The sequence below is a fragment of the Hyperolius riggenbachi genome, chromosome 3 (assembly GCF_040937935.1).
Source record: "Hyperolius riggenbachi isolate aHypRig1 chromosome 3, aHypRig1.pri, whole genome shotgun sequence".
Classification (NCBI taxonomy): Eukaryota; Metazoa; Chordata; class Amphibia; order Anura; family Hyperoliidae; genus Hyperolius; species Hyperolius riggenbachi.
In genome coordinates, this window is record NC_090648.1 from 248,774,613 (window position 1) to 248,799,800 (window position 25,188).

Genomic DNA, 25,188 nt, shown 5'->3' on the forward strand with positions numbered 1-25,188 from the left:
TTGTCCTGCTGCTGATCTTCTGCCTCTAATGCTATTAGCCATAGACCCTAAAAGGGCATGCAAATGTGATGTTTGACTGAAGTTTGACTGGATTTGACACATGCTTGTTTCAGGTAGGTGATTCATACACTACTGATGCATGAAAGATCAGCAAGACACCAGGCAACCGGTATTGTTTAAAAGGAAATATATATGGCAGCTTCCAAATTCCTTTAACCACTTCGTCCACAGGTCAGTAGATATACGTCCTCTGGGACTTCATCTAAGCCACCTGTCAGTAGATCTACGTCTTGTAGCAGAAGCAGTGCTGTGCAGGATTGGGCTTGCTCCTGTGCACATTTCTGGCACTATCTGATGCAGTACTAATTGGTGAATGGGAATATAAGTTTCCTGAGCTAATGAGATTGATTTTTACTATTAAAGGTACTTTATTTTCTCATTTCATAGTGAAAAACACACTTTGTAGCACTATTTCAGGATCAAATATCTTCACCATAAATTGTGACCGGAACATAATCGAAGTTTTGTGATAAGCAGTAAGAATAGCCAAACAAAATGTGTGTTTTTTATCGACAGTAGCAATTTTTATTTTTAAACTGGAATTGGTAAAACTGAGAAATACATGTTTTTTCTATTTTTTTCTTTGTTTTCCCATTAAAATTCATACAAAACAAAATTGACGGGAAAAAATGGCATACAATGAAAGCCTAGTTTGTCTTGAAAAAAACAATATATATTTCATTTCTGTGTCATAAGTAGGGATAAAGTTATTTCTGATTAAATAGGGACATAGCTAAACTGTCAAAACTGCTCTGGTCAATAAGTTGAGAACAAGGTCTGGATGCAAAGTGGTTAAACACTGGTAAAATCATCATGCACTGTCTATGCGGGTCTATTCTACCAACCTTTTGTGAATCCGGACCATAAGGAAAGAAACACAGGCACATATGGTACCGAACCTATTTAGAACGCCCCTTTGACCAGTTTCTATTTTTTTTTATCTATCTGCACAAAGTCTCCTGAAAACAACATAGTGCTGAAAAATTCAAATGGTAAATACCAATTTTCTCTCCTGGGATCAGATTGAAGCAGACGGTACCTCACACTGTTATGCTTGCTATTTATACTTCACATTAACCACTTCCCGACCGCCTAACGCACAGAGGCGGCCGGGAAGTGGAGCCCTGAAGGACCGGCTCACCCACAGAGGCGGCGGTCCTTCTAAGGGCATGGGCGGAGCGATCGCGTCATCCGTGACGCGATCCTCCGCCGGCGCCTGTCACCGCTCGCTCGCCACAACATCCCGCCGGCTATACGGAAGCGCCGGCGGGATGTTAACCCCGCGATCGCCGCATACAAAGTGTATAATACACTTTGTAATGTTTACAAAGTGTATTATACAGGCTGCCTCCTGCCCTGGTGGTCCCAGTGTCCGAGGGACCACCAGGGCAGGCTGCAGCCACCCTAGTCTGCACCCAAGCACACTGATTTCTCCCCCCCCTGCCCCAGATCGCCCACAGCACCCATCAGACCCCCCCCCCTGCCCACCCCCCAGACCCCTGTTTGCACCCAATCACCCCCCTAATCACCCATCAATCACTCCCTGTCACTATCTGTCAACGCTATTTTTTTTTTATCCCCCCCCCTGCTCCATGCCCCCTCCTGATCACCCCCCACCCCTCAGATTCTCCCCAGACCACCCCCCCCCCTGTTTACTGTATGCATCTATCCCCCTGATCACCTGTCAATCACCCGTCAATCACCCCCTGTCACTGCCACCCATCAATCAGCCCCTAACCTGCCCCTTGCGGGCAATCTGATCACCCCCCCACACCAATAGATCGCCCACAGATCCGACATCAGATCACCTCCCAAATCCATTGTTTACATCTATTCTCTCCTCTAAACACCCACTAATTACCCATCAATCACCCATCAATCACCCCCTATCACCACCTGTCACTTTTACCTATCAGATCAGACCCTAATCTGCCCCTTGCGGGCACCCAATCACCCGCCCACACGCTCAGATTGCCCTCTGACCCCCCTTATCAATTCACCAGTGCATTAATTACATCTGTTCTTCCCTGTAATAACCCACTGATCACCTGCCAATCACCTGCCAATCACCTATCACCCATCAATCACCCCCTGTCACTGCCACCCATCAATCAGCCCCTAACCTGCCCCTTGCGGGCAATCTGATCACCCACCCACACCATTAGATCGCCCGCAAACCCGCCGTCAGATTACCTCCCAAATGTATCGTTTACATCTGTTATCTTCTCTAAACACCCACTAATTACCCATCAATCACCCATCAATCACCCCCTATCACCACCTGTCACTGTTACCTATCAGATCAGACCCTAATCTGCCCCTTGCGGGCACCCAATCACCCGCCCACACGCTCAGATTGCCCTCAGACCCCCCCCCCCCCTTATCAATTCGCCAGTGCATTAATTACATCTGTCCTTCCCTGTAATAACCCACTGATCACCTGTCAATCACCTGCCAATCACCTATCACCCATCAATCACCCCCTGTCACTGCCACCCAACAATCAGCCCCTAACCTGCCCCTTGCGGGCAATCTGATCACCCACCCACACCAATAGATCGCCCGCAGATCCGACATCAGATCACCACCCAAGCGCAGCGTTTACATCTATTCTCTCCTCTAAACACCCACTAATTACCCATCAATCACCCATCAATCACTCCCTATCACCACCTGTCACTGTTACCTATCAGATCAGACCCTAATCTGCCCCTTGCGGGCACCCAATCACCCGCCTACACGCTCAGATTGCCCTCAGACCCCCCTTTATCAATTCGCCAGTGCAATATTTACATCTGTCCTTCCCTGTAATAACCCACTGATCACCTGTCAATCACCTGCCAATCACCTATCACCCATCAATCACCCCCTGTCACTGCCACCCAACAATCAGCCCCTAACCTGCCCCTTGCGGGCAATCTGATCACCCACCCACACCAATAGATCGCCCGCAGATCCGACATCAGATCACCACCCAAGCGCAGCGTTTACATCTATTCTCTCCTCTAAACACCCACTAATTACCCATCAATCACCCATCAATCACTCCCTATCACCACCTGTCACTGTTACCTATCAGATCAGACCCTAATCTGCCCCTTGCGGGCACCCAATCGCCCGCCTACACGCTCAGATTGCCCTCAGACCCCCCCTTATCAATTCGCCAGTGCAATATTTACATCTGTTCTCCCCTGTAATAACCCACTGATTACCTGTCAATCACCTATCAATCACCCATCAATCACCCCCTGTCACTGCCACCCATCAATCACCCCCTGTCACTGCCACCCATCAATCACCCGCTGTCACTGCCACCCATCAATCAGCCCCAAACCTGCCCCTTGCGGGCAAACTGATCACCCACCCACACCAATAGATCGCCCGCAGATTCGACATCAGATCACCACCCAAGCGCAGTGTTTCCATCTATTCTCTACCCTAAACACCCACTAATTACCCATCAATCACCCCCTGTCACTGCTACCTATCAGATTAGACCCCTATCTGCCCCTAGGGCACTCAATCACCCGCCCACACCCTCAGAATGCCCTCAGACCCCAGCCCTGATCACCTCGCCAGTGCATTGCTTGCATCTATTCCCCCCTCTAATCACACCTTGAGACACCCATCAATCACCTCCTGTCACCCCCTAGCACACCTACCCATCAGATCAGGCCCCAATTTGCCCCGTGTGGGCTCCTGATCACTCGGCCAAACCCTCAGACCCCCTTCCGATCACCTCCCAAGTGCATTGATTGCATCTATTTTCCCCTCTAACCACCCCCTGAGACACCCACCAATCACCTCCTGTCACCCCCCTAGCACTCCTATCCATCAGATCAGGCCCAATACAACCTGTCATCTAAAAGGCCGACCTGCTTATGACCGGTTCCACAAAATTCGCCCCCTCATAGACCACCTGTCATCAAAATTTGCAGATGCTTATACCCCTGAACAGTCATTTTGAGACATTTGGTTTCCAGACTACTCACGGTTTTGGGCCTGTAAAATGCCAGGGCGGTATAGGAACCCCACAAGTGACCCCATTTTAGAAAACATGACACCCCAAGGTATTCTGTTAGGTGTATGACGAGCTCATAGAAGATTTTATTTTTTGTCAAAAGTTAGCGGAAATTAATTTTTATTGTTTTTTTTTCACAAAGTGTCATTTTTCACTAACTTGTGACAAAAAATAAAATCTTCTATGAACTCGCCATACACCTAACGGAATACCTTGGGGTGTCTTCTTTCTAAAATGGGGTCACTTGTGGGGTTCCTATACTGCCCTGGCATTTTAGGGGCCCTAAACCGCGAGGAGTAGTCTAGAAAACAAATGCTTCAAAATGACCTGTGAATAGGACGTTGGGCCCCTTAGCGCACCTAGGCTGCAAAAAAGTGTCACACATGTGGTACCGCCGTACTCAGGAAAAGTAGTATAATGTGTTTTGGGGTGTATTTTTACACATACCCATGCTGGGTGGGAGAAATTTCTATGTAAATGGACAATTGTGTGTAAAAAAAATCAAACAATTGTCATTTACAGAGATATTTCTCCCACTTAGCATGGGTATGTGTAAAAATACACCCCAAAACGCATTATACTACTTCTCCTGAGTACAGCGGTACCACATGTGTGGCACTTTTTTACACCCTAAGTACGCTAAGGGGCCCAAAGTCCAATGAGTACCTTTAGGATTTCACAGGTCATTTTGCGACATTTGGTTTCAAGACTACTCCTCACGGTTTAGGGCCCCTAAAATGCCAGGGCAGTATAGGAACCCCACAAATGACCCCATTCTAGAAAGAAGACACCCAAAGGTATTCCGTACGGAGTATGGTGAGTTCATAGAAGATTTTATTTTTTGTCACAAGTTAGCGGAAAATGACACTTTGTGAAAAAAAACTATTAAAATCAGTTTCCGCTAACTTGTGACAAAAAAATAAAAACTTCTATGAACTCACCATACTCCTAACGGAATACCTTGGGGTGTCTTCTTTCTAAAATGGGGTCATTAGTGAGGTTCCTATACTGCCCTGGCATTTTAGGGGCCCTAAACCGTGAGGAGTAGTCTTGAAACAAAAATGACCTGTGAAATCCTAAAGGTACTCATTGGACTTTGGGCCCCTTAGTGCAGTTAGGGTGCAAAAAAGTGCCACACATGTGGTATCGCCATACTCGGGAGAAGTAGTACAATGTGTTTTGGGGTGTATTTTTACACATACCCATGCTGGGTGGGAGAAATACCTCTGTAAATGACAATCTTTTGATTTTTTTACACACAATTGTCCATTTACAGAGGTATTTCTCCCACCCAGCATGTATGTGTAAAAATACACCCCAAAACACATTGTACTACTTCTCCCGAGTATGGCGATACCACATGTGTGTCACTTTTTTGCACCCTAACTGCGCTAAAGGGCCCAAAGTCCAATGAGTACCTTTAGGATTTCACAGGTCATTTTGAGAAATTTCGTTTCAAGACTACTCCTCACGGTTTAGGGCCCCTAAAATGCCAGGGCAGTATAGGAACCCCACAAACAACCCCATTTTAGAAAGAAGACACCCCAAGGTATTCCGTTAGGAGTATGGTGAGTTCATAGAAGATTTTATTTTTTGTCAAAAGTTAGCGGAAATTGATTTTAATTGTGTTTTTTCACAAAGTGTCATTTTCCGCTAACTTTTGACAAAAAATAAAGTCTTCTATGAACTCACCATACTCTTAACGGAATACCTTGGGGTGTCTTCTTTCTAAAATGGGGTCATTTGTGGGGTTCCTATACTGCCCTGGCATTTTAGGGGCCCTAAACCGTGAGGAGTAGTCTTGAAACGAAATTTCTCAAAATGACCTGTGAAATCCTAAAGGTACTCATTGGACTTTGGGCCCTTTAGCGCAGTTAGGGTGCAAAAAAGTGCCACACATGTGGCATCGCCGTACTCAGGAGAAGTAGTATAATGTGTTTTGTGGTGTATTTTTACACATACCCATGCTGAGTGGGAGAAATATCTCTGTAAATGGACAATTGTGTGTAAAAAAAATTAACAAATTGTCATTTACAGAGATATTTCTCCCACCCAGCATGGGTATGTGTAAAAATACACCCCAAAACACATTATACTACTTCTCCTGAGTACGGCAATACCACATGTGTGGCACTTTTTTGCAGCCTAACTGCGCCAAGGGGTCCAAAGTCCAATGAGCACCTTTAGGCTTTACAGGGGTGCTTACAATTTAGCACCCCCCAAAATGTCAGGACAGTAAACACACCCCACAAATGATCCCATTTTGGAAAGTAGACCCTTCAAGGTATTCAGAGAGGGGCATGGTGAGTCCGTGGCAGATTTCATTTTTTTTTGTTACAAGTTAGCAGAAATGGAAACCTTTTTTTTTTTTTTTTTTTTCTCACAAAGTGTCATTTTCCTCTTACTTGTGACAAAAAATAATATCTTCTATGAACTCACTATGCCTCTCAGTGAATACTTTGGGATGTCTTCTTTCCAAAATGGGGTCATTTGGGGGGTATTTATACTATCCTGGAATTCTAGCCCCTCATGAAACATGACAGGGGGTCAGAAAAGTCATAGATGCTTGAAAATGGGAAAATTCACTTTTTGCACCATAGTTTGTAAACGCTATAACTTTTACCCAAACCAATAAATATACACTGAATGGGTTTTTTTTATCAAAAACATGTTTGTCCACATTTTTCGCGCTGCATGTATACAGAAATTTTACTTTATTTGAAAAATGTCAGCACAGAAAGTTAAAAAAATCATTTTTTTGCCAAAATTCATGTCTTTTTTGATGAATATAATAAAAAGTAAAAATCGCAGGAGCAATCAAATAGCACCAAAAGAAAGCTTTATTAGTGACAAGAAAAGGAGCCAAAATTCATTTAGGTGGTAGGTTGTATGAGCGAGCAATAAACCGTGAAAGCTGCAGTGGTCTGAATGGAAAAAAAGTGGCCGGTCCTTAAGGGGTAGAAAGCCCTAGGTCCTCAAGTGGTTAAAATTGCAACTCTTAAAGGAAACCAGAGACGTTAAATTTGAAAGATTTGATACTTACCCAGTGCTTCCTCCAGCCCCATAAGCTCATCTGAATCCCACGCCGTCCTCCCGTGGTCTGCCATACAGCCGTGATCAGCTCCGCTAACAGGCTCAGTTGTTTGTCCGGGTCTACTACACATGCGCAGAAGACCCAGACTGGATTTGACTGAGCCTTTTACCAGGGCTGATCGCAGCTGAACGGCAGACCATGGGAGGATATCATGAGACTCAGACAAGCTTATGAGGCTAGAGGAGGCCCCGGGTAAGTATCAAATCTTTAGCTGTTGACATCTCTGGTACACTTTAAACTGAAAGTTAAGAATATGAGACACAAGAAAAGTTTTATTTACTATTAGAACCATGCCTATAATACAGTATATTATTTTATAAGTTAATTTTCAGCTCAGGTTTGCTTTACAAATTACATAATAGAAACAGCAAACAGTACATTTTATTTTAACAAGTTTCTTGAGCCAAGATTGAAAACAAGGCTCAGGAGGAAGCTGTAAGGAGTCGCTTGTATCTCCAAGGCTGCTTCAGAGGTACAAACATGGAAAAGGTTGTCATGTAGATATTTAGAATTTAGGGCTATATACAGCATATTTATATTACCTTTTATGTGGTAACAGCACATTCATTATTAGCAAGGTCTTATTTTGCCAAGGGGAAGCTAGACAGACCCAAAGCTATGTACAGATGCCTTTAAAGTGGATCCAAGATAAACTTTTACTCATTGCATAATTGTGTTCTTTTCATATAGTTTATAGGGCATTCCTCAAGCCAAATACTTTTTTGTTTTTGTTTTAATACTCCAATTCCCTATAAACTAAACAAGCCTCGCCCACAGCTTCTCCAGAGTGCCTTGGCTCTCATAGCCTTAGTAGCAAGGGCTTATGGGAGCTCAGTCTGGCAGGAGAAGGAGGAGGTTACTAGCCAAAGATTTCAGAGGTAGAAGAGGAGAGGGGAGTGAAGTTTTCACAGGCTTTGGGCTGTAGATGCTATCAGCTTACCTGTGTGTAATGTGACAAACAGAACATGGCAGTTCTCATTGTATCATGTATGATAAAAAATCCTAAATTGTTGAAGCTGTTTGCAGCTAGATTTGCTGTATAAACTATCTAAACTTTAGATAAGATATATAGACAAGCTACTTGTTATAGTTAGTTTTTCACCTCTGATCCACTTTAAGTACTTTGTATTTGGCCACCATTTATCACTCCCTTCCCCTTCTCATAGAAAAGAACAGGTTGATTAAAGTGGATCCGAGATAAACTTTTACTCATTGCATAGTTGGGTTCCTTTCATATAGTTTATAGGGCATTACTCAAGCCAATTACTTTTTTTTGTTTTAATACTCTAATTCCCTATAAACTAAACACGTCTCGCCCACAGCTCCTTTTGTGCCTTGGCACTTTTAGAGCCATGTAGCAAGGGCTTATGGGAGCTCAGTCTGGGCAGGAGGAGGAGGTGTTACTAGCCAGAGGTTTCAGAGGCAGAGGGGAGGAGGAGAGGGGAGTGGACTTTTCACAGGCTGAGGGCTGGAGATGCTATCAGCTTGCCTGTGTAATGTGACAAGCAAAACATGGCTGCTGTCATTGTATCACAGGAATAAATAATCATAAACTGTTGAAGCTGTTTGCAGCTAGATTTACTGTGTAAACTATCTAACTTTTAGATAAGATATATAGACAAGTTACTTGTTATAGTTAGTTTTTCATCTCGGATCCACTTTAAATGTGAGTGTTCCTAAAACTGTGAATTTTGAACAAGCACAAACAAATGTTCCATATGACAGTAGCTGAGTATCTGTAAGGACCTTTTAGGAGTTTGAAAAGAGTTGTATGCATTCCAAGGACTTAACCAGAAAAATATCAAACTGCAGCTACTGTGGATCTCAGAAGCAAAGAGGTGCCATCCCTGTCTGCCTAGATTATAATAAATCGAAGGAATTTTGTGAAAAACTTACATGGCTAGTTTAAATACATTTTGCCTTTGAAATGGCAGCTACAAGAGGGCTCAGCTCACCAAGAATGTGAGGTATTTGAGATGACTGCAGTTTTTCCTGTCAGTTATTTCTCCTCCAGCCAGGGGTGCAGTTAAACTGTGGAGGAGTTGGAAAACCTGACCAATTAAAAAGTCCCAAGCCTGTTGTGGAAGGAGTAAAGCTCATAATTTTGTGAACTGAACTCAATGTGTCATCATTGTGTGAAATCATCATCCCCAGGCTTCTTAGTAATGAGATATACTCAACAAATATTTTTTTTGTGTGATGGTCAATTGGTACTTAGAATCCAAACTCTAACTTTCTGTGCATTTAAAGTGAAAGTGATGGCATTTTTACTTAGTTTATCCACTTAATTAATTTGAATACCTAGTACATAGTTTTAATTTTAGGTTTTTTTAGTGTTTCTTGTTGTTTTAATACTGTTTGTGTTTTAATACTGTCTGTGCTCTCATTGTGGTGGCTTTTCCTTATTTCCTGCCCTGTAACTTCAGATAATTTAATATGAGCCAAATGGTGCTGGGGACAAAAAAAAATGATTGGTAGAGATAAAAAAAAAAAAAAGTTAATGGGAGATCTAAAGGTGCCCATTAACGATCCAATTTCCCAAATGATTGACTGTCTGAAATGATCGTTTGATTGATCTGAAACAATTGTTCAGGCTCACCAATGGAGAGGAAGTGAAAAGCAATCCAATCAGACTTAAAGAATCATTCCAAAATTTGAATAAACAGAACAATTAATAGAATGATCATTCTTTGTCAATCGGCACCATACTTGTTCTGCTCGATCGTATGGTCATTTGTTTGGTAGATTGTACTGTTAATGGACACCTTAACTCATCTTCACTCTGCTAAATAGTTTTTATATGTTGCTGTCTCTGCCCCTGTTTTCACCTACTTCTCAAGACAAAGAGTCAGGTAGGTTGTCGCACATCAAACCCAAAAGAGACTCTAGCCCCTTTCAGTCCCTTCCAAACAAAAATATACTGTATTTATGTATTTTTGGGGTTAGGCTTTAATTAATGAAGAGCCAGTGGCACATTTCATATTGAGATTTTTAATGCAGGGTCCTTAACAATAATGCACTTAGTTTTTCAGCAGACAATACTGCGTGAAATGCAAAGTATATTAACAGACCTGAACCTCTGGCAAACCCTGGCTTCTGTAATTTTATCACTGCATATTTTGTATTAAGCTGATCATCTGCCCTGTTCACATAACACATTTCTGAATGTTTTGTTTTGCAGAGTGTCTGGAGGAGAGCTGTTTGACCGTATAGTGGAAAAGGGATTTTATACAGAAAAAGATGCAAGCACACTTATCCGGCAGGTGTTAGATGCTGTCTTCTACCTCCACAGACTTGGAATTGTGCACAGAGATTTGAAAGTAAGTAACGCCCTTTGGTTGCTGAATAGTGTACAGGTTAAGGGCACTGCCTTTGACATCGGAGACCAGGGCTTGAATCCTGGCTAGGGTCAGTACCTATTCAGTAAGGAGTTTAAGGCAAGACTCCCTAACACTGCGGGGTGGCATCTTGAACGTGATTCAGTGGTTGTAGCTCTTAAGCACTTTCAGTCCGACAGGAGAAAAGCGCTATATAAATGTTCGGATTATTATTATTGTTATTATTCAGTTTCAGCAGGACAGCCAGGCAACTGGTATTGCTAATGGGAAGTAAATATGGCATCCTCCATATCTCTCTCACTTCATGGGTTCTTTATTGTTAGCATTTGGGGCTTGATTCACAAAACGGTGGAAACTGTTAGCACGGCTTTTCGTGCGTTTTAGCTGTTAGCTGGGAAAAGTGCTTCACGCTTAATTTCGCGTGATAACAGTTACTATGCACAGAAATTTGCGTTCGCGCATTAATGTGTATTTTTTGTACGTTAACGTTCGCATTCACACGCTAACACAAATTTATCGCGCAGACGCGACCATTAATGCTCAGAAAATTTGAGTTAACACGTGAACGCAAATTTTTCCCACTTTTCCCAGCATGCTAACAGTTAGCACCGTTTTGTGAATCAAGCCCTAGGTGTCACTGGTCTTCAGTTGTGATTATTTGCAATTATTTTATTAATCCATCTTATTAATCCATCCAAATATTGCCATCCTCTTCCATGGTTTAGTAACGAGAACATGGGTGCATAAAAACACAGGCATTAGTACGTAACACACAGCAAGTCACAGTGACTTATACATTGTGACTAATTATCAAAAGGGAGAGACCCATGCCTTTGCAAGCCGACAATCTAAGAGAAGTGGTGGGGCAATGGGGAAGGTGTGTATCTGAAGGCAGTACATTTTTAAATCGTGTTTTGCAAATCATGATCTGCAAGAAGAATTGCTCAGTCAGAGGCTGAGGGGAATTGCCCTGGATTACAATTTATGCTCATCTGAAAAAAGACGAAGCACCCTCATGTATTTTACAATATATATATATATATATATATATATATATAATCAGTGGGAATATTAGAGAAAACACCTACCCTGCTTTCTGTTTCATTCTTCACTGTTCAGCTTGCTTCTTATCAGCCCTGATAAAATACCTGACTGAGCATTCAGTCTGGCTTTGCTCAGGAATCATTATAGCGGAGTCTGTCTTCTCTGATGTCTTTTCAAGCCCAAGCCTGCCCCCTTTTGGCTCTGCTCATGAATCATTATAGCTGAGTCATTCTAGCAATGCCAGACTGAATGCTCGGCCTGGCATTTTATCAGAGCTGATAACAAGCAAGCTGAACACTGAAGAATGAAACAGAGAGCTTGGTAAGTGTTTTCTCTAATGTTCCCACTGATATATATGGTAAAATACATGAGGGTGTTTCGTCTCTGGTTTACTTTTAGGGTTACAAGGGTTGTAGAGTTATGGATGTGTTTTGGAAATTCCAGAAGAGGGGAAAGGTCATGAGAAGTCTCATGTGCAGATGTGAGTAGGGAATTCTAATGGAGGAAGGAAAGAGATTGTGTGCGGAGCAAATGTTGTGGTTTGGATGGTATATAAAATCTATTTAGGAGATGTAGGGGGAAAAGATGGTGGAGAGCTTTGTGGGTGCAATTAACCTAGAACAACTTTAGACAGTAGGCTATTACTTTTTATCACTCATTTTTTTTTAAATTATTACGATGTTGCACATGAAGGTAACTAGCACAATGAAATGGTTAACCACAAAACAAAAATAACACTATATGGGTGCCAGGCTACTTCCCGTTCTGCTGCATAGCCACAGCTTGAATTGCTGTGCCGTTCCATGCATGATTATAGGGATTCAGCTGCGTGACTAAAACTGCAGCATGCTGTCCAGTTTCGCATTGCTGTGCAATCTGGACACCAAGTCACTCGGTAGATAGGCAGTGTTTCCCCGCCCATCTCGTATGCGGGAAAATGGTGCAGATTCGGCCTGGATACGGGCTTAGTGGGAAGAGGTCCTAAAGCAATGACACTGCGTATTTTAGGAAGTAGCTAGATATTTGTGTGACATCAGCTAATCAAGGAGATAATACACAGACTAAGGAATGGAAAGTGCCAACATTGTGTTTTCCATACTTTACCTTTATATGTAATTATCTTTCACCATGTAGCGTGATTTAGATTTGGTCTTGATTGATTTTGTGTGTTCCTCTGCTAGCCTGAGAACCTGCTGTACTTCAGCCAAGAAGGAGAGTCAAAGATTATGATAAGTGATTTTGGTCTTTCGAAGATGGAAGGTAAAGGAGATGTGATGTCAACAGCCTGTGGAACTCCAGGATATGTTGGTAAGTGATCATTTTTAAATATAAAATATAACATGTTAAAGACACAAATTCTGAAGGACATCTATCAGTGGACCAGAACTTTTCAGATAAGATTGATGAGACTGAACACAGAGAAACCCAGCTCATCACTGCTCAAAAACCTGTTGATATCCATCTTTTGTAACTTTTATACACACGCCTCTCTTCCTTGTTTCTGCACAGTGTAATAACAGCTTTACTGTCGAGGGTTATATCGCATGAAGGGATATACAGTTCAGATAATCAGAGGCCATGATTAAAAAAAACATATACTCCATATACAACATCTTATAAATTGCTGTAAACCTAGCCAGGGTTGGGATCCCATTATACTCACTTCCAAGGAGCTCATCGCTACTTTGCATGCATCTCTGAGATTGGTCCATGTGGGTGAGAACTGCCGGATCTGTCTTATCAGTCTGTCCGACAGACTGTACACACGTCCTACTGTCGGCAGAACGTCCGCCCAGCGGGAGGGTCTGACGGACCCATCGTTTGTTACAATAGTGCATGTGTACGCACCTTTACTTAGCAGCCTGTTTATTTATTTAGCTAGTTACATGTGAAAACCAAAGCAACTCTGTAGTGTGTGTCAGTCAGCCTCATATCAGCCGTTGAGTGACTATTTGTTATAAATCATTTGTTAAAGTGTTTGTTTAGCAGTGCAGTCCGACACTTACATCATAGAAGTGACGGCAGCGCAGCCCTGTAGGAGGGCCAAATTAGTGTTATCTGCTACTTTTTAAACACATACTCTGTGGTGAAATTTATGCTGTCCATATTAAATAATTGATGTGGGGATAATGGAATAGTATAATTTTCGCCATAGTGCCCCTTTAACAAAGCATCCTGTAGCTATGGAAGGGGGCGGAGGGACGATAATCGATACGTGACGAAGTAGTTGGGGTAGCAAGAAATAACATTGCAATTGGGCATCAGGGTTCGTTAAGAATCCAACATGTTGGATCCTTGAGTGAGCTTGGGCATACACTGTACACTCATTAGATAAGGAAATGATCGTCAGTCGAAGCTGTGTATGGGTTGTGTTTCTACTTTAGGGTGGTCCATACTTGGTTGCCAATTTATGCCAATTGCCAAATAATGATGTAATAAGTGTTTATTTATCGGCTCTGCTATTGTAATAATTTTAATGGTTAGCACTGGAAAGAATGATGACGACTGATTTTTGACTGATTGCCCACTAGTGTCCTGTGGGCAGGAGGAGATTAATTTCAGGAACCAGGAGAAAACTTCTATCTATGCAGTAGATGCTTTCATCTCGCATCATCTTATCTAATGTGATTCCTGGAAGTAGGTCACATTTATTCATGTCAGCCAAGGAAGATATTCTCATTCATCTCATAAAGCCACTTCTATATAAGCCAAAGCGTAGAGTCCATCTCAGTGACAAGGGCAGTCAGACACTTCTGATGCTGAAATTTGATTTGAACAGCATCATGTGCATGTTTAGTGATACTCACTGTAACATTCCTGCAGGCGGTATTACAGCAGCATCAGTCTGACTTTAGGTACATTTATATAATCCGCAGTCACAATCATTTTGTCTGTTAAAACGGTGGCACTTCCACTCTCCTATATCCTGAAGTATGTTCAGAACTCATGAGTAAAATATTACAGTCAGTTTATCTCTCCATGTAAGGATTACCATCAAAGCAGAGAGTAAAAGATTTATAAAGAAACAACACAGATTTAAATAAAGTTTTTCAGAAGTCAAGTTAAAAAAAGCTTTCTTAAAGTGGTCTGAAAGTCAGCATTTCTACTTTGCTCTAAAAGATTCCTTACAGCTTTAAAGCTACTATCCCAGAAAACAATTTGTAGCAGAACATCATTGCAACAGTTAAACACAGCACTTTGTCCTGCTATGGAAAGGCTATTCAGCTTCAAATCTGCATCCAGACTGGAGAAAACAGTATCTTTGTTTACATTACAATGTATAAAGAGAACCCGAGGTGGGATTGTATTATGCTAGTGGGGCACAGAGGCTGGTTGTGCACACTAACACCAGCCTCTGTTCCCCCATGGTGTGCCTCCAAGACCCCCCTGCGCGCCGCTATACCCCCCGCAATGCTGGCGACATGCAGCGTGTTGCCAGCACAATGTTTACCTAAGTCTGTCTGTTAGCGCCGCTCCACCGCCTTCTCCGTATCGGCGCTACCCACGTCACTTCCCTCCAATCAGCGGTAGCGCCGATACGGATGAGGCGCGGGAGCCGCGCTAACAGACAGCCTTAGGTAAACATTGTTCTGCCGACACGCTGCGTGTCGCCAGCACTGCGGGGGGTATAGCGGCGCGCAGGGGGGTCTTGGAGGCACACCATGGGGCAACAGAGGCTGGTGTTAGTGTGCACAACCAGCCTCTGTGCCCCACTAGCATAATAAAATCCCACCTCGGGTTCTCTATAAGGAACTTATCTGTATCTGGTGACAGTTGCGCTGAGAGCCGGGCTGAGACCTCCATTTCCGGGTCGCATCGCTTGTTCCCCACTGATGACATGCAGGCTGGAACACAGGTGGCACTTCCTGATAGGCGGAGGGCGCATTCTCAGTACGCCCTCCGCAAAGGTAAACAGTAGTCAGCTGACAGCGTAGTGTCAGCTGATTTTTCAGCTGACACTGAGGCAGGATGTACTGCTGTCTGATCGGATGTGCAGAGTGAGGCCAGCCACTGATGTGATGAGAGTTGTATTTATCTGTGCTGAGTGCTCCCAGTCATTGCCCGTGGCTAGTTGTTGGGTGCGCACTCTTATCTGTGTTATTGTTATCTGGAATTGACCCTTGGCTTGTTATTGACCATTCTTGCCTGCTGCCCGAATCAACCTTTGCTTGTTACCTGGATACTCTTGCCTGCTGCCTGGACCGACCTTGCTTCTTACCTGGACACTCTTGCTTGCTGCCTGGACCAACCTTGCCTGTCACTTGGATCCTCTGACTGCCTGTCACCATTTTGGGCCTTTGACACTTGTGAACTTTTGAACTCTGTTGGTACTTGTCTCAGTGAGGCTCTGGGGGGTTATTGTCCACTCTACTTCAGTCTGTATGCTTTGCACATTAAGACCTGGGGGTAACCGTAGTCAGGAGACAAATAAAGTGTCCTGTTCATGCAGTGGTTTGTCTATAGGTGAAGACCGTGGGTCATGCTCAGTCACGTCACTAGATTGGGGCATAGGGACTGATTGTGGACATAACCTGTCAAGCCTTACACAAAGTTGTTACATTTGTAACAGCTAAAAACTCTCTGAGAAGCTCTCTGTGCTTCAGGCATACACACAGTTCAGAACAGCTCACTAGAAGATTTTAATATATAATAAAATAGCAGCTGGAATAAAATGCAATGGCAGCTTTCAGGGCAAATAAACTACACCTTGGAAACTTGCAATTTGTAGACAGACAATATTACTTGTGCACAAAAGGAAATATGATAACTGTATGAGTAATAAAAAATAGAAAAACACATTTTTATTGAATCTTATGTCAGTTTAGACCACTTTAACCACTTAAAGACCATAGTGCTAACCCCCCCCCTAACGACCTTTTCAGCCTCCTGCACAGCCCAGCTATGGAGCCCAGTGATCGGACTCGCCTCCTTTTTTTGTCCCTAAGGGGACATGCCGCCGGAGGGGTCCGATAGCTGCGGCAGTTTTTTTTTTTTTTCTTCAGCCTCTATGAAGCTCTCTCCCTCCCTCCCTCCTCCCTCCGGTATCTGAATTGGAACAGGACGGCGATCCGTCCTGTTCCGCCTCTCATAGGCATCAGCCTATGAGAGGACGGCGCTCCCCAGCCAATCAGAGGCTGGGGATCGCTGATCTCGTACAGCGCTGCCGGGGGCCGCAGCGCTGTACAGTTGTAAATAAAGGGGATTTCTTTCCCCTTTCCTTTACAAACAGCCTGCTAGCCGCAATCGGCGGCGAGCAGGCTATTCACAAACTCCGCTCTGTGAAGTGGCAGGGAACGATCGCGCATGCGCACGGCCGTTCCCTGGGAAACTGCAGCCCCAGGACTTTATGCCCATCGGCGTTAGGCGGTCCTGAGGCTGCCACCGTGGCCACACCCATTGGCGTTGGGCGGTCCCCAGAAGGTTGATGTGTACCTGAGAAGTTACAAACATAAGGATTTATACTTACCTGGGGCTTCCTCCAGCTCCATGTAGTCTGTGGGCTCCCTCAGTGTGCATGTCCGGTCCCTCCCACACATGCGGCTGGAGGAAGCCCCAGGTAAGTATAAAACCTTATTTTTTTTCTAGTAATAGATGAAGGAAAAGTACAGCACTCCCTTAGACAATATGAATGAACGCTATTGAAAAAAGTAATAAACAAAATGTGATTATCACCAGTACTGTGATGATCCAGGATGCAGATGCGAGGCGTGTACTTCGTTGTCTTGGAAGGAAGAAATGTAATCACAGTCATGCAGATAGGAAAAGAACGTGCACCATCCGTCTCTGTAGCAATTGTAATTTACTGCATCATTCTATTCTTACATGCATCCATAGTGGCACGTGCATGCTGGTCTGGTGAGTAGGGGTGGGGGTGGTGCGCACCGATTCGGGCGAGCAGCGGCCGTTTCGTGTCCTCTTGTTGGCTTGGTCACGCTGCGTTTTAGCGCTGCATTCCACTCAACGCTGGAACGCAGCGTGACCAAGTGTCCAGGAGGATGCGAAACGGCCGTTGCTCGCCCGCATCTGTGCCCACCACCCCCACCTCTACTCACCACATTGCCATAGCCACAAGCATGCACGGTGCTACTATGGATGATGCCTATATACATAGGCATGTAAGAATAGAATGATGCAATAATTTACACTTGCTACAGAGAGGGATGGTGCGCATTCTTTTCCTATCTGCATGATTTAAACTTTATTTTTGTAACATCTCAGGCTTACTTTAAAACATACGAGTATGTAAAAGTGTAATAAAAGAGCCCAAACCTGCCCCCTGGCCATTAGTGCAATTATAGTGCATCACTATTTTAGATTTTAGGACACAATATCTGATCTTTCCCTGGCCTCTCTTCTCAGACCTGACAGACACAGATATGTAACACATGTATAGTGCTGTTACATACAGGCGAGACAGTATCATTTCATTAGTCATCAGGGGGGCAGTTTATGATGAGACTATGATAGCTGCAGTAGCCTCCCATGCAGTTACTATTTACCATGGTGTACAAGCAGTGTTAAGATATGTGTAATGAGATGCTAAGAATTTCTGAGGTAATGCTTATTTTATGAAGGTTTATACAGCTTGGAATTAGACCATCAGAATTATCCACTGCATTAAATCCAGTTCCAAACTGTAAATTTGCATAGGATTAACATATAGTTTGCATCAAGTCAAAATTCTTAGCGTCTCATTCACTGTTACTAGTAGTAATTTTTTACTATATATTGTAGACATGTATTGTAGTTTGCTACAGGTCTTTTCTACAAGGCAGTGCATGACAATATTACTGGTATTAACACCAGCAGAGTAGCGTGTGTTGCGCAATTTACACAACCTATGTTACATGGGTAATTCTAGCATTGCTATGTTAACACAACTTACATTACTTGCTTAGTTCGCATTACCCAAGTAGCATGGGTTTCACTTATTACACAACTCACGATACTCTGCTGGCATAAATACCAGTAATATTGTCATGCATTGCCTCTGTAGCACTGTAATATTGAACTTACAGTTTTGTACACAGTAAAAAGAAATTGCAGTGCATCTAAAACCAAGCTGTACCTGATTGACACATGCTACATAGGGCTGTAAAGCCTGTTAAAAGCACAACTGTGCTTGTTACAGCTGAACAGGTTCTACAAACTTACACTAATGGAGGATGTTTGCTTCCAAAATAATTTGCATACAAAAGATTTCATACTAGACCCTTCCACTGCAATGAGGCCATCCTGATGAAAGGGCTTCTACTGAGCACTGTAATATTGCCATGCTGTTCCTATGCACAGCATTACTGCCATTTCATTTAACAGGCCCAAAGGCCAATGTGTGCTATAGGCCTATGGTTTATTTCCCATTGTAAAATGCATGCCAGCCCATGATGCCTACCAGCACAATGTAGAACCTGTTGCCATGTATTACCCTGAGATCATTAAATAGCATGAACATTAAGGAAGGCTGAAATACACCAAAATCCAGCAGGTCTATTCACAAATGATATTACACACTTAAATAAAGAAAAACCTAATTTTTACCCCACCAAGCAGAAGTGTACTCAAAAATCAGGTAATCTAAAGCTGCTTTTGTTTTATTTTTTTATTTTCTAATTTTGTTATGGTAAATCAATTTGCTTGATGCCACTATGTATATTGTAAATAAGATAATAAAGCATCTACTGTGAGAAAACTCTGGACAAATGTTTTATTTTATCAGAGCTATTGTCCAGCCAATCAATCTACAGTAGAGTATTTTTTTCCCCAAGATAGCTGGTATTCATTAATGATTTTCCAACTTGTAGTTCTTAAAGGACAACTGAAGTGAGATGGATATGGAGGCTGCCATATTTATTTCCTGTTAAATAATACCAGTTGCCTGGCAGCCCTACTGGTCTATTTTATTTTTTTTTTGCAGTAGTGCTTGAATAACACTAGAAACAAGCATGCAGATAATCTTGTCAGATCTGACAATAATGTCAGAAACACCTGATCTGCGTATGCTTGTTTAGGGTCTATGACTAAAAGTATTATAGGCACAGGATCAGCAGGGCTGCCAGGAAACTGGTATTGCTTAAAAGGACATAAATATGGCACCCTCCATATTCCTCTTTCTACAGTTGTCCTTTCATTAACATTCACTAAGAAGGTGGACAGAAAGGTAATGGTAATAGGTATATAAAGTGTGTAATTGTGCTTTGTGCTTTTCAGCTCCAGAAGTACTTGCTCAGAAACCCTACAGCAAAGCAGTAGACTGCTGGTCTATTGGTGTCATTGCATATATTCTGTAAGTATGGAAATACTAATACCACTTCTCCACAGCATGTGATGGTTGTATGTGGAGGTGATCCAGGGGTCGAGTCCTGCGTGGACGCGGGTGAACGGCGTCCACCCACTTTTTCTTCAGAGTAAACGCCGTTCACCCTGGCTTGTGTGGAGGGGAGCAGCGCAGAGAAGGCGAGCTATGGGGACAGCGGGGATGGGCGGACATCTCCCCCCCCCCCCCATCCCTCACCTTCGTGCTCCCCTTCCTGCCTCTCCCCTCCAGCGTTTTGAAATGTCGGGTCCGGCGGCGAAAGTGGGCGGAGACTTTCCGCCTTCTTCCAGCCGCAAGGGACGCTCCGCTCTGTGTGCGGCTAGAAGACCAGACTAGCTGCACACAGAGCGGAGCGTCTTTTGCGACTGGAACGAGGTAAGTCTCCGCCCACTTTCGCCGCCGGGCCCGACACTTCACAACACTGGAGGGGAGAGGCAGGAAGGGGAGCACGAAGGTGAGGGATGGGGGGGGGGGAGATGTCCGCCCATCCCCGCTGTCCCCATAGCTCTCCTTCTCTGCTCTGCTCCCTCCGGGTGGGGGCACACCTGGCTACCTGGGCACATATACCCCTGCCTACATATACTGGGGACATATACCCCTGCCTACATATACTGGGCATATATACCCCTGGCTACATATACTGGGCACATATACCCCTGCCTACATATACTGGGCATATATACCCCTGGCTACATATACTGGGCATATATACCCCTGGCTACATATACTGGGCATATATACCCCTGGCAACATATACTGGGCATATATACCCCTGGCTACATGTACTGGGCATATATACCCCTGGCGACATATACTGGGCACATATACCCCTGCCTACATATACTGGGCATATATGCCCCTGGCTACATATACTGGGCACATATACCCCTGGCTATATATACTGGGCACATATACCCCTGACTACATATACTGGGGACATATCCCACTGGCTACATATACTGGGCACATATACCCCTGGCTACATATACTAGGCAACTAAACCTCTGGCTACATATACTGGGGACTACTATACTTATGGCTACTTATACTGGGGACACCTATAGACCTGGCTACCTGGGGGTACCTATTTTGGGGGAACTGCTGTCAGATTATCTGCATTTTTGTGGAACCGCTGTTATGTATTTTGGGGAACAGCTGCCAGATTATGTGTATGTTAGGGGAACGGCTGCTGCCAGATTACGTGTATTTTGGGGAACTGCTGCCAGATTGTGTATGTTTGGGGGACCACTACTGCCAGATTATATGTCCTTTGGGTGTTACGTGTATTTTGGGTGATCCGCTGCCAGGTTTCGCGTATTTTGGGGAACTGCTTCCAAATTATGTGTATGCAAAAAAATGGGCCCCGCAGGAGTTCTCCAAGTGAGTCCACTCACTTCTTTTCCCAGGACTAGACCCCTGAGGTGATCAACTTACTGCTATATGTAAATTCCCATGTGATTCAGCTTCATCAGTGGACTGATTTGTAAATCTCTGAATGGTTGCGCATGAGCATGTGATCACAGCTCGCCTTCTTCTCTTGATATCACCCATGTAGTAATCATGATCATAAGATTGCAACCAGCCATTTAGAGACTTACAAATTAGTCATCTGATTAAATTAACCACATGCTTCTCCATTAGTTCTCCTTGAGGAAAATTTGCTGATTAAATTGAACATCTCATATCATACGGACATTTCCATCATGCCCTAGTCACTTTTCAGACTCAGAAATGCATTTGTTTAATGATATGTTTTGCTGAGCTGTAATCATATCTCTTACAGCACAAAACACTTTGATTTTATTTATTGACTTTCCTAGTAAATGAAATCAACTTTTGTATAGATGAATCTCTAAGGCATAAGAGATTCTTGATTGCCCCTTTTTAAAGCAGAATATGCATTTACTGTTTAGGCTTAATGTTTGATGATACTGCTATCCCAAACAATCCAAATCTGTCATTTCAGTTTCTCACAGCTAGATCCTTAAAGATTACCTCCAGCTGAATAAGGCGGGAGAGCATTTGAACATTGCAGGAAAGGGGGCTATTGTGTTGGCAGTGTTCTTATTGCTGAGATTGCTGAGATATCAGGTGCAGACTAATAAAAGCAAGGGTGCTGTACAAAAAGTGCACTTCTCTGTTCTATTCAAAACTAAAAAAGAAAAATAAATCTTGAAACATTAGTCTATGCGTGTGTGCAAATAAAACCATGATATGGCTGCTTTTAATTCAGTTCAATTCATCAGAAAAAAGTTATTTCCCAGCACTCCACTCAAATAGTTGTAAATTAATTTTGTACTCCACTTTTGGACTCCGATAAAACACTGATTCACATGCTAACATCTGAAAATCAATATAGCGGAGTTTGAATTTATAGTGCGCATGGTATTGTTAATGTTTCACAAAGTACAATAGAAATTGCAGATCCGTTTAATATTGTGCTGACATCTGGGCTTTTTATGTAGAAAGGAAGGTTATATTTAGGAGACATAGCTGAATATCTGCCATTACCAGAGAGTTAACACACAATGCAATCCAAGAATATACTTATCAGACTTGCGTTATTGCCAGAGGGTAATGAGTAATAATTACCTCCAGACTGTGGTTGTTTGGGTTATTGTGGTTTCTTTCAAAAACTCCATTGAAAGAAAATGCGTTAGATGAATTATGTTCCATTTATTATGTTTCCTGTTGTTTTATAACAAAACTCTGTTTTATAGAGATTGCTGTCTGTGTTGCTCTGGCCTGTCTGGAAACTCTATATTTGGACATCCTATACTGCCGCTTTTGTAGCAGTTTTTAGCTTTTGAGATTTTGCAGCCCTGACTGCAGTAATTATTCCAAAGATGGAACTGTCCTTCATGGCTTTAGTAAAAAAAGCATGGGCGGCATAATACTGTATACAGTTTATTATTACTGCATACATTCTGTTTTCAGAAAAACATTGTCTTTAATCAGTATATATTGTTTCAGCCTCTGTGGATATCCACCTTTCTATGATGAAAATGACTCCAAGCTGTTTGAACAGATCCTAAAGGCAGATTATGAATTTGATTCTCCGTATTGGGATGATATATCGGATTCAGGTGGGTATATACATTCATCTATTGGGTTTCTTCAGGTTTTTTGTTTTATTTTTATATAAATTGCAGAATAGGAAAATGACCCACACTACGCATTCACATGAGCAAAATTCTTAATTGTCATATATGAACTAGATAATAGCATTATATTATAGTATTATAATCTTGGCATTGTACACTGTTTATACTGTAAAATCAATTTATTTACCTATAGTTGAACATTATATTTTTAATTCTACTACTATATACTCTCATTGCTAATCACTTATAATCAAGTCTAATATTAGATAACATAATTAAGTATCTGTCGTTATTAGTCTTTGACTCTAAAGATGCTCATTAACAGTGCAATATTTTCCTCAAACGCAATCATTCGATAAGATTTGCGTGATTGTAAGTAATTGGAAGGTGATTATCGATTGTTACCATAAACAGGTTGATTAGAGCACTTTATCTCTTCAGATATGATCTTAAAAACTAATAATCTGATCAATAAAATTATGTGTTCTAATCAACCATAGACGTTTCAGTTCGATTTTATCCACATACTTTACTGTATGGTTTTCTGTACAATTCAATCTTAAAGGTCTGATCTAAGGATCGCATCTAAGGAAAATATTGTACCATTAATGGGCACCTTAAAATAAGAACAAATTTAGCAACAGTCAACTCTTTCTATTGACCTGAACTATTGAACTAAAAGCATTATTACAGACGTTCTGATTTCCGAGCGATTGCTGGCTATAGTTAATGATACTATGGACATATTTACCAAAACCTGACAGCCTTCAGCCTTGGCTCACCCATACTTACAATGTCGGGTTTCGGTCTTGTGTGTTAATTGTATAACCCTGAACCATTCCACCTCTTCCTTACCATTTCATTCTTGATAGCATGTGCAAGACTTTCTACAACCTTCCTTTGGTTGATCAGTTACCTGTGACCATTTAAACTACTGTTATTGCTGATGTTCAGTAATATTTGTTCTTATTGCATAAGCTATGATGTAAATTATCCCCTTTGGGGAGATACCAATGCTCTTTATTGTATAATTTCAATTTTTTTGACAAATGACAAGACAAGACAAGACAAATAACATTTATATTGCGCTTTTCTCCTTGCGGACTCAAAGCGCCAGAGCAGAGCAGCAGCCACTAGGGCGCGCTCTATTGGCAGTAGCAGTGTAAGGGAGACTTGCCAAAGGTCTCCTACTGAATTAGTGCTGGCTTACTGAACAGGCAGAGCCGAGATTCGAACCCTGGTCTCCTGTGTCAGAGGCAGAGCCCTTAACCATTACACCATCAGCCAACAAATGAAAACCTTTTGAAGCTAAAATAACAACAAATTGTAACAATAACTCTTTAACTGGTTAAGGTTCGAGGACTTAGATTCTACGTCCTAATTAGTCCCCCTGTCTGTTCTAGGAAGTAGAATCTACACCCTGCATTAAATCCCGCTGTCTGCCGCTGAGCATGCACGTGTGCGCTCCCGCGTGACCGTGCATAGTCACGTGAATGGTCCTGTGAATGATTGTTGCTGTTAGCTAGCAACAATCATTCAATAAAGTGAAAAAAAAGTTGTAAAAAAAAATAAATAAAGTGACATGGGCCCAATAAAATAAAAAGTATTTTTTTAAATTCCCCATTAATTTTTAACCCAAAGTTAGCCTATTAACCCATTATTAACCCCTGCAATACCTATTCCTGTTTATAAACGTTTAATGACTGCCGCCAGTAGCAATCGGATGCAATCGCTAGGGTGGAAGTTTCAGGCCCCAATGTTCTACAGGTGTAACACTCTGCCATTGCCTAGTTATGCATCTGTACAGCTCTATGCCCCCTGAACTGTCACCCTAGCAAACGCGTTTGATTGCCACAGACGAGCAGATTGGGGATAACGGTCCGCCATATGCTCAGCTAGAAGTAAAATGTGGCATATGGGGTATAGTTTTCATCAGGAAGGGCCAAATAATTTTTGTAAATGTTTTATAACTGTGGAACTTGTAATGTGAAAATTAGGATTAGTTGTTTGCATTTACACCCAATTTTTCCCCATAAATGGACTATAAAACAAACAAGTTTTGGGAGAAAAATATTGACCAAAGAAAGCCTAGATTGTACTGAAGAAAAAAAAAACCAAGATATGTATCACTAAGATGTCATAGATAATTAAAAAGTTACTGCTGTGTCAAAACGACAGAGCTAAATTATCAAAAATTGTCAGGAACTTTAAAG

The 25,188-nt window shown here is 42.5% G+C and overlaps 1 protein-coding gene across 1 annotated transcript in view; it reads left to right on the top strand.

Annotated features, from left to right (window-relative positions):
- The window catches only part of LOC137563542 (calcium/calmodulin-dependent protein kinase type 1D), a 412,397-nt gene that overhangs the window by 365,739 nt on the left and 21,470 nt on the right, over positions 1-25,188 (top strand). The window contains exons 4-7 of the mRNA XM_068276130.1: positions 10,357-10,495; positions 12,739-12,865; positions 19,766-19,841; positions 22,845-22,957. Of these exons, the coding sequence (XP_068132231.1) occupies positions 10,357-10,495; positions 12,739-12,865; positions 19,766-19,841; positions 22,845-22,957 (455 nt within the window). The remainder of the gene's footprint in view (positions 1-10,356; positions 10,496-12,738; positions 12,866-19,765; positions 19,842-22,844; positions 22,958-25,188) is intronic.